The sequence below is a fragment of the Brachyistius frenatus genome, unplaced genomic scaffold (assembly GCF_029030835.1).
Source record: "Brachyistius frenatus isolate BFR_SWC_R1_liver_20210118 unplaced genomic scaffold, ASM2903083v1 Contig_7, whole genome shotgun sequence".
Lineage (NCBI taxonomy): Eukaryota > Metazoa > Chordata > Actinopteri > Embiotocidae > Brachyistius > Brachyistius frenatus.
This window is the reverse complement of record NW_027210606.1, coordinates 5540882-5555214: the sequence shown is the minus strand read 5'-3', so window position 1 is coordinate 5555214 and position 14333 is coordinate 5540882. Positions and strand designations below refer to the sequence as shown.

Below are 14333 nucleotides of genomic sequence, written 5' to 3'. Positions count from 1 at the left end.
ATTTGCTGAGAAAACAGACAGGATCCAGGCTGATGGAGATGAGAAAAGATCCTGAAATGAGGGGGTGGTTTAACTGCGAGTGCCTGTGTGTGTGTGTGTGTGTGTGTGTGTGTGTGTGTGTGTGTGTGTGTGTGTGTGTGTGTGTGTGTGTGTGTGTGTGTGTGTGTGTGTGTGTGTGTGTTGTGCACGCATACATGTGTGGGAGAGTGACTAAAACCAACCAATAGAGATAGCTGTGTGTCATGAAGCTCCAGCATGGTGCTCAGTCAGATCTCGGGATACTGTCACATCCTATCCTCCTCAATACTGGTCTCTGTGCTCCGTGGGCTCGCGAGGTCTACAAGACATCACAGAGATGTAGATATAAATACTACACCAGCCAAGCTACACCTTCTTCTTGTGTCCTGAGGCAACTACATCTTCAATCTACAGTCCTCTATTGATCTTAATTGTTTATTAAACAACATTTGCCTGTTGGTTAAAGCAAAAAAAACATCAATAACATTAAAACACCTCTAAAATGTTTTAAATCTTTTTTTTTATATATATATATATAAAATGTTCATCTCAAGGTATCTATTGGGAAATCAAATAGCCAATTTTGTTATTCAGCTTCTGTTTTCTTTGTAATAATCAATTAAAATGGGTACTTTATCTTGCATTGTACGTACAATAATATAATGACATTTCTTTTTTTCATTATAAGGCTGGCATTATTGTAGATTTCACTATTGTCAAATCCCTGCCTCTCCCTTTTTTTTTTTTGTTTACATACCCTGTCTGTGGCACTTGTCTCCAATTCAATTTCCTCCTATAAGATCACAACAGGTGTTCTGGTATATATAACATTTCATTTTTAAAAAAGGCTCAGTGATTTCCAAATAAAGATGGGTATTTTCAGCTACAGTGAATAGACTTTTTGCTACGTGGCTTTTTATAGGATGGTGCATGGATTTGATTAATAATAAACTCCAGTGCACATGTTTATAACAATGCTGGAAAGAAAAAATATGTCGCCCAGAGGTTGGCTCCTGTTTTTTGGACTACAATAAAAAAATATACCTACCTGGACACACTGTTTATAGGATAAATTAATTGGTTGTTTTGGTCTCTTCAGTAGATTTGTTGACAATAATTAGAAGGTATAATACAGCAAAACCCAATCCTTTGATTTCTTATTTAGCTTTTAACTTGAATTCTTGGTGTTCGTTCTGGCTGTAAAATTTTTGCAATCTAAGCCTATTCGAGTGCCGGGTACTGTTCGGAGGCTGCATAGTGCGAGTTGTAGGTTGTGGAAATGTTTTAAGTTTAAAGATGAGTTTATTCTGTATCGCTATGTTCTTAACTTGAGAAACACGAGAGGAATTTTTCCAAGTCAGTTCAGGTCTGCCACTACAAAAGGACGAGGTTGTCAGTATAAAGTCTTGTGCCATTTGTGAATGACAGCCGCTGGGCTGCTTTTTGCGCACACTGTTTGTCTTCGTTAGATTGATTCTGTCATATGTAAAATCGTGTCTGTAGAGTTTTTTATATGCTTTTGGAATTGAGATTTTTCTCAAAATGTAACAAAGGATTCTGCACTGTGTTAAGGTGCCAAATTATAACAATAGCAGTCTATTAAATGGCCTTCATTGGTTGTCATTCGCTCCCATAATTATGCTTCAACCTGGGCAAACTGCAGCTGCTATGCAACCTCTAGTCCACATAGGGTGCAGGTCGGGATGATTAGATGGTTCAAACACAGGACCTTTAACCTCTGTGTCTCGTATAAAAACAGAAGTCAGTACTGACTTATTTTAACTTATGTAAGTTAACTTATCCAATGTATTTAACTGACATACACATGTGACGTAACATATTTTAACCCAAAACAAGATCTTTTATTAAATGTAACAAAGTAGTTTTGGTGCCCTAAACCCAACCAAAGAACCATGTCACAAACAACAATATGTTAACCACGTTAATTGTGTTTACCATAACAACAAAGGTCCAGCATGCCTGTCACTGGTACTCTCATGTATGTCTTTAAGAACGGCCTACGAAGCCGACTACAAGGTGGAGTAGCGCTCTACTAGCCATAGGCTAAAGTCCCGATTGACAACTGATAACTGCTGTTTAATGGGGTGCCAGTGCTCCATGCATTTGAGCTACAACATACAAAGTGGACACGTGTTAATTAACTACTTTTAAAGAGACATTGCACATTTATAATGTGTCATTCAAGTGTCAGCACACAGAAAATCTGAAACTCACAGGCTATAAACTGTACACATGCTGAAGACAGTTGTCACTCACATCAACACGAAGCTGCCGGGCACTGAGACAGAAAAAAACTGCAGCTTCTTTCTGCTGTGAGTGTTGTTCCAACATCACTCACTGTTTGAGACATGCACACACACACACACACACACACACACACACACACACACACACACACACACACACACACACACACACACACACACACACACACACACACACACACACACACACACACACACTGTACAACATACAGCCAACTCCGCTGAACTGTGTTTTGCATACATTTTGAAAAGCATACACTGCTGCCTCTCACTGGACATCATTGGAAACTACAGTTTATTTTTAAACGGGTGTGTAATCAAGCTCATTTGATAATTGCACCACTCTCATAAATGTGAGGAGCTTACTGTGACTTAGAACATACAGTATTTTTTTCTCTGCCAAGTTGAAATATTTCACAATACATTCAGCAAAAAATTCCATTTTAAAGTGAAATGGGAAAATCTATCATCACATTTCTCCTCAAAGTGGTTTCATTTAATTTCATCACGAAGCCCCGCTGGGAAAATGTGTGTCTCTGATGATACCTGCTGACATTAAAGTCTGTTTGAAGCCTTTCATGTTGCTTGTATTGCTATTTCATATTGTTTTGTATGCGTCTGGTGGATTGTCTTAAAGTAGTGCCACAGTATATTTTTGACTAGTGGTGTTAAGCATATGGTTAATATAGTGTTTAAATAAAAAGCCACATCCTTCAGTGGTCTTCAAAGGTTTTGGCTTCCACGGATTTAGAGAGTTGGACTTAAACAAGGTCATGGGCTCTATTTTTTGGGGTGGGGTATATGGAGACCTGAAAAGCAGTTTACATTGCCATTGTTTTTTTTACACATAGAGGGGTTTTAAAAAGCAGATATACCAACATCTTTTGAACTTTCTACTTAATTTTATCATTGTTATGCCAAGATCATAAACAAACAGAATTTAGCTTTACTAGTATATTTGTTTTGCCTTTCTAACTCATGGAGAAACTCTGGAGCATAAAACAGCTTTTAAAACAATAAAGAGTTTTAAAAATGAATAAATTGAGGTTTAGGTATATACAAATTGAGAGAAAATTTGACCTACTTTTAAGGCCTCTAATATTATCTGGAGGGGCTGCTCTACTTTAACAAGGGTATTCAAAAAAATCCTGGCTCAGTCTGTGAGCTGTTAGCAGTGTTTTCCCTTCTCAAAGTGTTTCATCTGAATATTATTATGAGACATAAATAAAACATAAAACTATCCAACATTACATAACACTGAAGCAAAGATTTGAGAGATAAATATGGCTATGATAAGTCTGTTTTCCAATCTTTCCTGTCTTGTTAATTATCTAATGACCCCTCAAATTCACCTTGCGACCCCTCTGGGTCTGTACTGTCATTCACATCCTCTTCTATTTACAATTGTTTTACAGTACTTAGATACTTTAATGCATGGCTCATTATAGACATAATACTACTAAATGAATGCTTTATCATTATAATAAAATGGAGGCATAATGTCCTGAAAAGCAATCTCATGCAACTCACCTGCCCTAGCCACGCACTGAAGCTCCTTTATCTGAGCCATTTATTAGAGATCCTCAGATAAATGAGCTCTTCCTGCTTCATTTGGAACTCGGGCACCTCAACTCTATCCAGCCATTGATTAGAGACGTGTTCAATAATTCAAATAATAACATTGGAAAAGAGCATGCAATTCATCATCAGTCAAGTCATTTTGGTGTTAGGCAATGACCCTTGCAGGCACGCCAGCTAAATCATTCTATGACATAATGAATGGGGTCATTTGTAACTGTGTCATGCTGTGATTATCTTTTCTTACAATGGAGCCTTCTGACCTCTTTGTGATTCGGTGAGAAAAGAGTTTGGCTCATGATAATCATAAAACTCAATGTGTGCATATGAGGGCGATGATGGGTTAGAAGCTTTACAAAGAGGTTTTACAAACTACTTAAGTTATGTTTGACAGTGTTCAGAGTTCATGTGAGTACTATTTAAATATACTCTGTGTTGGATGTCACACCCGACTCAGAGCTATCAAGTTTTCAAATGAAGGTCATCGTGAGGGCGACTACATGTGGCCGCGTTGGGAGTTTTGCCAAGTCTAAGAAAATAACCCTGAATATGTCATAGTGATGTCATTGACTCAGGGTTGACTTAAAGCTGCATGAATGTGGAGTGTCAGCAGTTTGAAAGATGTGGGCAGGTGGGAGCATTATGGGAAATGTAGTCTTCAGGTATTTTGGCAGTTGACACACTAAAAGTTAGTTTTGATTCTGATTATGCCGTTTTTAATTAGTATTTTGTGAGTCCCCAGCATAATATAGAACACGTGGGAAACTCCTTATGCCACATAGATTTACTGTATATCTGTATTGATATTGTATCAGATGACTGTACAGTGTCAAAGGCTCACTTGTACTCATAAGTAAACTGAGTAGGATCAGGTTGCTGTGTATATCCTGCATGTACAGGTAGACCATTGCAAATATTTAAGTCCATAGTTGTTTTGGATTCTGTAAGTATGATTTTGACTTTGAGTGTGGAAAGTGTCCAGCTTTTCAGCGATTTTTGGACCGTTTTTAGCGCACCTTGCGGGTAGTGCACTGCATGTCTCCATATTGGACAGTGTGAATGCACTTTTTCACCCAAAATAGCAAGTGATAATAGGTGAGTACGCCAACTGGAACCCGGCAATTGCCTTGTCACAAACACAGGTGTGACTAATAACAACGCTCAGGTGTCCCAGTAAGTCATGGCAGTGTGGTAGTCTAGCACTGTATGAGGGCCCTGAAACTGAAGCAGCTAAATGGAATTCAGACGTCATTTAGAAGTTGATAGAAGTGATTACATATTTCTGTATGCCACAGACAATTTATACACATGTTGAATTAACATTAATTAAACAACATCTCATTCAGAAAGGAAGTAACTGCTTCTAGCTGCTAACAGGCTACCGCTGACTGATGAATGCGCGGTCGGAGGGCTACTCTCCTCTTGTCCACTGCCCGGCGAATCGGTTGCCCCTTCTGGCTGCCTCCCTTTGCCCAGTTGCAGTTGGGCTAAACTAAAGTCTGGGTGCCGTCTGCGGGGAGGCGATTTAACCTTCGTCTCGCCCCAACAGGCTGTGTAGCTCCAGGGGAGCTAACCGCTCTAGCCGGGGTAAGTGGTGGGGTGGGGCTAAGTGTGTCCTGCTGGCCGCATCGCAACCGTTTCAGCTGTGTTTTTACCTGTTGTTCTTATCCCTTTATCCGGCCTTTTTAACCTTTTTCAGAAGGTTTAACCACTTTTTTAACCATGACGCCCGACAGCTCTCCGGCTGGTCAAGGACGCTGCACTTAGCTGATTTTATTCTTACCTTTTAGAAAGGACCTACTCGGTCACCGTAGGTAATTACTCGTCTTCCACGACACACGTTACCTGTGGTGTACCACAAGGTTCAATTTTAGGTCCAATTTTATTTTCTATCTACATGCTTCCACTTAGCCAAATCCTCCAACGACACAATGTATCTTTTCATTGCCATGCAGACGACACACAGATATACCTTCCGCTGAGACCTGGTGACCCAAAGAGCCTGGATGCTGTCTTAGATTGTCTCTCTGACATTAACTGTTGGATGGCTCAAGACTTTCTTCAGCTCAACAACTCAAAATCAGAAGTCATATTGTTCAATTCCCCAAACAATAACACCGGTCTCATTAAGAGTCAACTTGGTCCCCCGTCTGCTTATTTAAAACCTGTTGCCAGAAACTTGGGGGTAATGTTTGACTCTCAGTTAAGCTTTGAAACACAGATCCAAAAAAATGGTCCAATCCTGCTTCCTTCAATTAAGAACCATCTCCAGAATCAAACCCATACTGTCACACTCTGACCTGGAAAAAGTAATTCATGCACTCATTTTCTCTCGACTCGACTACTGCAACTCCCTCCTTTCTGGCATAAACCAATAATCTATCTCCCGCCTCCAACTAGTCCAGAATGCAGCAGCTCGGCTTCTTACTGGTTTTAACAGACGACATCACATTACTCCAGTTCTGGCCTCTCTCCACCGGCTCCCGGTTGGTTTTAGAATTGATTTTAAGATTTTGTTGATCACTTTTAAGGCCCGCCTGGGTCTGGCCCCGAGCTACATTATTGAAATGTTAGCCCCATATGGGCCAACTCGCAGCCTTAGATCCTCCGGTTAAGTCGAGACTTAAATCAAAGGGTGACCGTGCTTTTGCCCCTCGACTTTGGAACGACCTACCTGAGGAGATAAGGCTTGCAGAATCAATAACTTCTTTTAAATTACTTCTTAAAACACATTTTTATAGAAGTGCTTTTAAGTGATGTCGTCCTTTTATGTCCTTTTATGCAGTTCTTTTGTTCCCTGTTTTTGTTTGTTTATTTTATTCATTTGTTTGTTTTCTACTCCATTTGCTCGTTTTGGTTATTTGTTTGGTTTTGTTATATTCATTACCTTAATGGTATGGTCTTTTTTGCTTCCTGTTTTCTTAAATGTTTACCAGTATTGATGTTATGTATGACTATGCTTTGCTTCTCTGGAGAGCACTTTGTAAACTCTGTTTTTAAAGGTGCTATATAAATAAAGTTATTATTATTATTATTATTATTAATATTATTACTTATTTCATTATTGGCTTGGATGCTTTTCCGACTGAAACATGTCAAAATGACTTCTGTCAAATGACCTGTGCAGTTGTCAAAGGAAATCAGATACACAAAGCATGAGCAAATGTAAATAGCTCATATATCAAACGTACAGTAATAAACAAGATGAGATAAGAGATGTACTATGGAGTCATTCAAGGGACAAAACTGCAGCTAGAGGTTTAAAATTAACATTCATAGGAAATGCTGAAAAAATTAAAGGCTTATCTTTGCTGTGGTGTTTGTAAATGTAATGAATATGGAAATGTGTTTATTATTAAGCTCTGTTCTGCACCTCTCAGTTATAAAGACTGAAGATTTCATTACCAGCTAATACCACAAAATATGTATAAAACATAATGGAAAAATGAAGTCTCTTAACCATGAAAAATCCTTTTGTTTCTTCTATTCTATTTTTTTCCCTCTAGATTTGCAGCCATAGACAAAACTAACACAAATGCTACTTTAAAAAGTTATAAAATATTGTGATAAGTTAGATGATTGTATTCTGTGTGTGAATCATGATGAATATTTTTCTTTCAAAATTAATGTGATGAGAAAATAGGTGTCTGACTCCAGTGCAGTAGTGTTATTTATCACATTTTTCACCCAGTTAATAATAAATACTGTTTCAAAATGATTACTTTTTAGAAAAGTACTTCACTCTTACCCTATAAGTGCTATGGTTGTTAAAGCTTCTCATCAACCGTAGCATTTATAGGGTAAGAGTGAAGTATTTTTCTAAAAAAGTACTGTAATTGTTCAGTTGTTTGTAGCATTTTAAGTTTTCAAATGAAATACTTGTCCACTTTTTGTTTTGTTTCTTGTTGAGACAAAGAGCTTTTAATAGTTTTTTTTAATTGATGATGAGAGTAGTCGAAAATCACAAAATCAGGGTCACGACTCTCCCTATGCTGTACAAGGAAAGCATTAGTGTTTTTCACCAGTTTTCTGAGGATGTGTTAATAAAACAATGTGCAAATAAAGACCAAACAGGAAGACTGGTAAACTGGATCATGGTCTAGTTTGATGAAGTTAGAGGACTCCTCTTTTCCAGTTTGATCCAGATGCCCTTTTCTGGTCGTAGGATGAGCTCTCCTAAAGGACGAAGCTCTTCGCGTGTCTGACAAGCTTCAATGTTGAAGTTACGCAGAATGGACGCCACAACCACCTTTTCCTCCATTAGTGCAAAACGCTGACCTGAAGAACATTAGACCAACAACAACAAAAAAGGCGCAATGTAAGATATGATAACAGCTTCATTCAGAAATTAAAGTATCTACAGAGACAGATCCAATAAACAATAAAGTGAAGCTTTCACCGATGCAGTTGCGGAGTCCAGCTGAGAAGGGGATGTAGGCGTACGGAGGCCTCCCGACTGAATTCTCTGGCAGAAAACGTTCAGGTCTGAACTCCTCGGGCTTGGGGAAGTACCGCGGGTCACGGTGAAGAGCGTAGGTGATTATGATTGCATTTGCACCTTTGGGAACTTTGAAACTGTCTACAAGTAAAAACATAACTTAATTAAGAACAAAATGTGTTTACAATTCCCTAAACCTTTTTCTATTTGGGATCATTATAAATTTCACTCTTTACACTTAAACTAATGGGAATCATTATAGAGGGATGAGAACTGCCCAAATATCAAAGGACGGATGATTGAATTAAAAGATAAATCTGGGATAGTACAGTTTATTTACATTTGCAATTTTATTTGTACTACAAAAATAAGACCCCAGTTGGACTAAATCAGAATTATCCTGTTAGTAGTATGATGCTCGGAATTAATCAATTAACTTCTTGTGGCAGTTTATTACCGTGGAAGCTGTGTTCCTCCCGGACTCCTACATCAGTGAATTTGACCATTTATTGCCAATGGTTACACAATATTCTGTTTGAGTGAGCTCTTAACCACCACCTGCTGCAGGGACAGCGGAGCACTTTCTCCAAAAGACTCCTCCAGCTCCGCTGTCACAAGGACAGATACAGGAGATTATTCCTGCCGAGCGCAATAAGACTGTACAATAACTCACCTCTGGCAAAATCCATCACACAACAATAACACTGTTGTCTGTGTTTCTTGGTTGTTTGTATATAATATATATAGATATATACTGTATATACTGTGCATTTTATATTTTATATTTTATATTTTTTACTGCCATTTTACTGCTGTTTTACTGCTATTGTATTGCTTTCTATTATTCTATTATTATCGTATTGCTTCCTGTATGCTGCTGTAGCGAAAAAATTTCCCCTCGGGGATTAATAACGTAACTACCTAACCTAACCTAACCTAATGAATCTGAACTGCAAAGAGAATTCTGCAAGAGAGCTAATCCCCAAAAACTGCATCAGATAGTGATGTTCACATAAACATCAGCTTACCCAGAAGCTTCAGTGACTTGAGGAGAGTTTGAGGGAGTCGTGTAGTATTCACATTAGTATTACAGGTTAAGAAGAGTAATACAGATAGTTTCCTAAACCACACGACAATATGATCAGATGATATTAGATGCCAGGTATTAAACATATGATGCATCAATAAACCAATGACACTCATTTGTGGGAAAGCTGAATGACATTGGTACCTTTAAGAAGAGGGTATAGAGTAAGGTTCTCCAACCCATAGCTCACTAACTACTAATAGCCCATGACCCAGTTCTGAGTAGATGGCAGAAGGTTCGAACAATATGCAGTGCTTCCCACAAATAGACTTACTTGGACGAGCCACCCAGGTATATTGACGGCTGACCAAGTTTATCTGGCGATCGATTTCAACATTTTTTATTTATTAATTTATTCTAACCTGTCTGAGAGAACAACACGCTCACATAAAAGAAGCTTATTCAGCTATGTGAATAAATGTTACTGAACACTCATTTAGTCAAAGTAGCTCTTAGAGGAAACAAGCCTGGAGACCTGTGGCATAAAGTGTGACCAGATCCTCTTTCAGTGCTTTTTTTTCCCCGTTGCCCGGCTACCAGTCAGAATACATTTGCAGTCAGTGGTTAATTTGTACAATTGTTTTTTCACTAAAACTTCAAATTGCCAGCATCATTTCCTATCAGCTTTAACAAAAGCACTACTTACATTTGAATAACTTGCTTTGAGATGACTGTTGTGACAACAGATTTTAGGTGTTTACTTCCAACATGATCTTTTTCTATACCGAACCATTCACTCTTTTATGACACAAAGTCACTGCACTGTACTTCATGTTGCCAAATAGTAAAGTTGTTTGATCAGTTTGAAGAAATTTAAGTAAAACTGTGGAACAGACGGCTGCCACAACACCATGCATTCAAGGTTATGTCTCAAAGAGAACTAGATTCTAAATGAAAACAACAGAGAAAGCCTGAGTTCCTTTTTGTTCCCTTCTTGTGAAAAATACTACCACCACTGTGGGGAATTTGTAATCAACAGAATGTTTCACTCAGGTGTCATCATTCACTGTGGAAACTCACTGATATAGCAGTCTTCACCGATGCTCCGAGCAAAAAAAGGCACAGAGGGAAAGAGTCGCAGAGCCTCCTTGATCACACACTCCAGGTATTTGAGCTTCTTCAAGTCATCGGTGTTCATTGGTCGGTCAGACGTGCCTGTGAAAATTAAACAGGAAAGACTGCCGAAATCTGTTTTTTTTATCACAGAATACAAACCCAGTGTAAACATACCCTCAAAGGTGAAATCTCATGTATGTATTGTGCTTAGTCATAAAGCCATAATCTCAAGGGCCAAGAGTCTTCGGTGCAATCATTTCTTTGTACCTGGTGACTTTTAATCAACAGTTGTTAAAAGTACAAATTGATTGCATATCTACAGTACATGCAGTATCTGTCGATACCTTACCACACTGTACCAGTAGGTGTGGCAATGTATGTGGAAATAGGTTGGCATTGGAAATAGAGGTGTTGGGAAAATGACAAAATTAATTTGCTGGGCTTCAGGGCAAGTTTAGGTCCTTAAACTGGTGTAAAATTAGCATCTGTTTCAGCTGCAAGGCCGTTGAGTTTAGGTCATGGAAAAGTGCACGGAGGATATGGTAAATCCACCCAGCTGTGACAGTAATTCAATTATTTCGTATGTATTTTGTCAAAGATTTTCACAGCTATTATCACTGTTTAAGCTCCCCTCGACTTTCAAAGAACAAATGCATTTGAATACGATGAGTCAAAAACCTTCCAGCAGGACAACAAACAACGTCATTAAAGTGAGAGCGATGGGGATGGGTTGCGTTACCGAACACCTCCTGTAACTCTTGTTGAACCTTCCCGTGCGCCTCTGGGTGGGAGCCCAGCAGATGTAGGATCCAGTTCATAGAGGCGGCTGTAGTATCATGACCCTGCAAAATAAAGGCTGTTAAATACAGAGATAATTTTTAAGACTTTAAAGCTGCATAAACTCATTTTTTGGCCTCAAAATTTGTCATATAATCATCCTACAAAGCTGGGTTCCTCATATGAGCAACTGTTTTGGGAGTTACATCGCCATTTGATCTACTGTTGATAGCATACCAGTAGTCCCACTGTAAGTATCCTTTTTAGTTTTATTTCAAATCACCAACCCTGAACATAAAGGTGTCCACTTCCTCCTGAATGTCCTGATGGCTCATCTTGCTGCCATCTTCATATGTGGTCTTCAAAAGCATGTCCAGAAACGCGTGTCGTTTCTTTGGGCCCTGGTCAGTGTCTAAGTCGGTGTAGGACAGGTTCTCAGCCTTTTCATGTATCACCTGAGAATAAATGAGATCAGGGAAGTTGTACAAATGTTGCCTCCTCTGTTTAAATTCTGCACGATTGTGGATTTAATTAAGGCATTAAACATTCAGTGGCAACATTACTCACTTTGTATGTAAAGGACTGGAGGATCTTGAGTGTCTTGTTGTGCTCCTGGCCCTCACCAAAGCAGTTGTACAGGAGGTCAGGCCAAAACCACGGTTTCCTCTGTCTGCGGCTGATGATGTCACTCATCCTGAGGATAAAAAGTTAGAATAAAGACAGCAAACACGACAGAACTAATCAGATATTTTCCAGTGATTATTGTTTGCAATTGTGTGATAGAAACTAAATGTAAATAACTTACTTGTAGACGCTTTTAACATACTCTGACTCAGAATTACTTTGCGCGTAAACTTTCTTTCCCATCGCAGTTTCTGAAAGAACATTGTTCAAAGCGTGTTTGAATCTTCCAATACAAATTCACATTCCACTAAAATACTTCTTCATAATTACATTATGTGTGTAAAAAGAGGTGAAAGGTTCATCCGGTCAAGCACACACACTCTTTTGACATGCAGCTGCTTACCACAGATAATGTCCAGTGCGCAGAGAGTGATGTGACTGAAGCAGTTGAACGAACCCTTCCCCACCTGCTTCTCCAGCTTCTCCACCAGGATCTCTGCCTGCTCATTCATTACCTCCAAGAAGTCCGTCAGGATGGAGAAGTGGAAGGTGGGAGTCAACATCTTCCTCCGCTGACGCCACTTATTCCCAGTACTGATCAAAAAAGGAAAACATCCACGAATGAAAACACATGCTGCACCTGCGTACATATTCTTATTGGAACAGTAGTAGCTTGAAGCACAAAGTTTGGTGTGCACATTATATATTTTTTATTAATTATATATTATATACGTTTATAAGGAAGTTATATGAATCATGTTTTTCATGACACCCCACACGATTCTTCCCAGGGCTTCACTTTCAGATCAGTAATGGGTTTTTTTACTAGAATAAAATCTAAATAGCAAACTGCAAATTCCTAAAAACATTGATGTTCCACAGATGCAAAAATCAAGTGACACTTCACCAAAAATATTCACTTGTTTCACATCTACTCCCATAAAAACTCCATTTACATTTTGTGTGTCACCAATCTCAGCCAGGTGGTATATCCTGTTTATAATTTATAATTCAGAACCTGATTATTCATAGTCTATACTGATCTTTTGATCAATCTTGATCGTCACCGACAACTTTTTAAAATTGTTTAGAGTAGAGCAGCAAGTGTACCTGGTGAGCAGACCAGTTCCCAGCCAAGGATGGAGGAATTTGTATAGATATGCTTTTTCCATGTGAATGGCGTTGGTCACAATCGGCTACAAAAGACAGTTTGTGGGGAAAAACAACAATATCATAAACAATAATACTATTATATACAACAGAAAATGTGGTATTTAAAAGATACCTAATACAAATGAAAAGGATGTATCACACTTTGGTTCAGTCTGGTCATGAAGAGATTTGTTTAGCATGACAATCATCCACCTTAAAGCTTACCCAAAATTGATACTGTAAAGCTGTAAATACAGTTCAGATGGGAACAAACTCGAGAGGTCCTTAGGCAGATTTGTGATTTGTACATATAATAAATCTAAATGTTTCTACATAAATTAAATTGACTTGACTAAATACTGGATTGGTGAACAGCAGGTATCAAACAGAGGTTGCAGCAGTGGAGCAGAACTGTGTTAAAGTCCAATGATATCCTAAATGGGAAGGTTTAAGTCAACACAAATTGTCTTTCCCAATTTGACCTAAATGATGCAGCTTCCACTTCAATAAATGTGAGATTTGTTTTAACGGAAACTACAATGATATATCTAAGTGTTACAATTGTGCCTGCAGAATTGTCTCATCTCAGGAGCTAAACTCTCATTTAGATACTGAGAGATGTATTGTTGGATCAAAGGTATGTTTGCACGATAAGACCTGTGCACATTTACGTGTTGCAGCTACTGATTATGTTATGAACATGTTGCAAAAGAGAAGCTTTCAGTCAGCATACCTCAACAGTTTCAGCATGAAACAGAACCACAAAAGGGACTGGTCCGACCCAGATTTTTAACAGCGGTGCATCCCAAAAGTCACGGGTGTAACACTGTATTTGATTAAAAAAATCTGACACAAAGACAGAATACAAAAAACATTAAATTCACTTCATCAGTTTTGTTAGTGTGTAAATCAGCCCTTACAGCCTTCTGTACAATACTGATTGCTTTTTTACCTCCTGCATTGGTTTTGAACTGCAGTGCATTTCCAATGAAAGGGTACGTTCTTTCCACCTCCGGAATGGGCTTCATCTCGAACCATTTGTGCAGATAACTGATCAGCAGCTTGTAGGTGATGTAGGTCAGAGCAGCAATGAAGATGCTAACTCCAACTAAAGCTATAGTATAAATACCAGTTAACACTCCCATCTTGATTTGCAGTGTGTCTGTACAGCATATGTGTGTGCTGAAGTATCAGCACCAGGCTGTGCCCATGTGACATTCAAATCAGCAGGCTGTGCCCATGTGACATTCAAATCAGCAGTGTTTGCCCTGCCTTGACTCCTCCTCCTGCATGCTGTTAACAACTCACTGGGTTATGG

At 38.7% G+C, this 14333-nt stretch overlaps 1 protein-coding gene across 1 annotated transcript; it reads right to left on the bottom strand.

Annotated features, from left to right (window-relative positions):
• Positions 1-7768: 7768 nt before the first annotated feature.
• On the bottom strand, positions 7769-14180 carry cyp4v2a (cytochrome P450, family 4, subfamily V, member 2a). Its single transcript, XM_069689195.1, has 11 exons — positions 13968-14180; positions 13749-13861; positions 12974-13059; positions 12267-12457; positions 12045-12114; positions 11807-11933; positions 11527-11694; positions 11202-11304; positions 10427-10561; positions 8281-8460; positions 7769-8159 (listed from the first exon to the last, which is right to left on the bottom strand). Exons 1-11 carry the CDS (start codon positions 14158-14160, stop codon positions 7981-7983), a joined length of 1545 nt encoding a protein of 514 aa, XP_069545296.1. The 5' UTR covers positions 14161-14180; the 3' UTR covers positions 7769-7980.
• Positions 14181-14333: the final 153 nt, after the last annotated feature.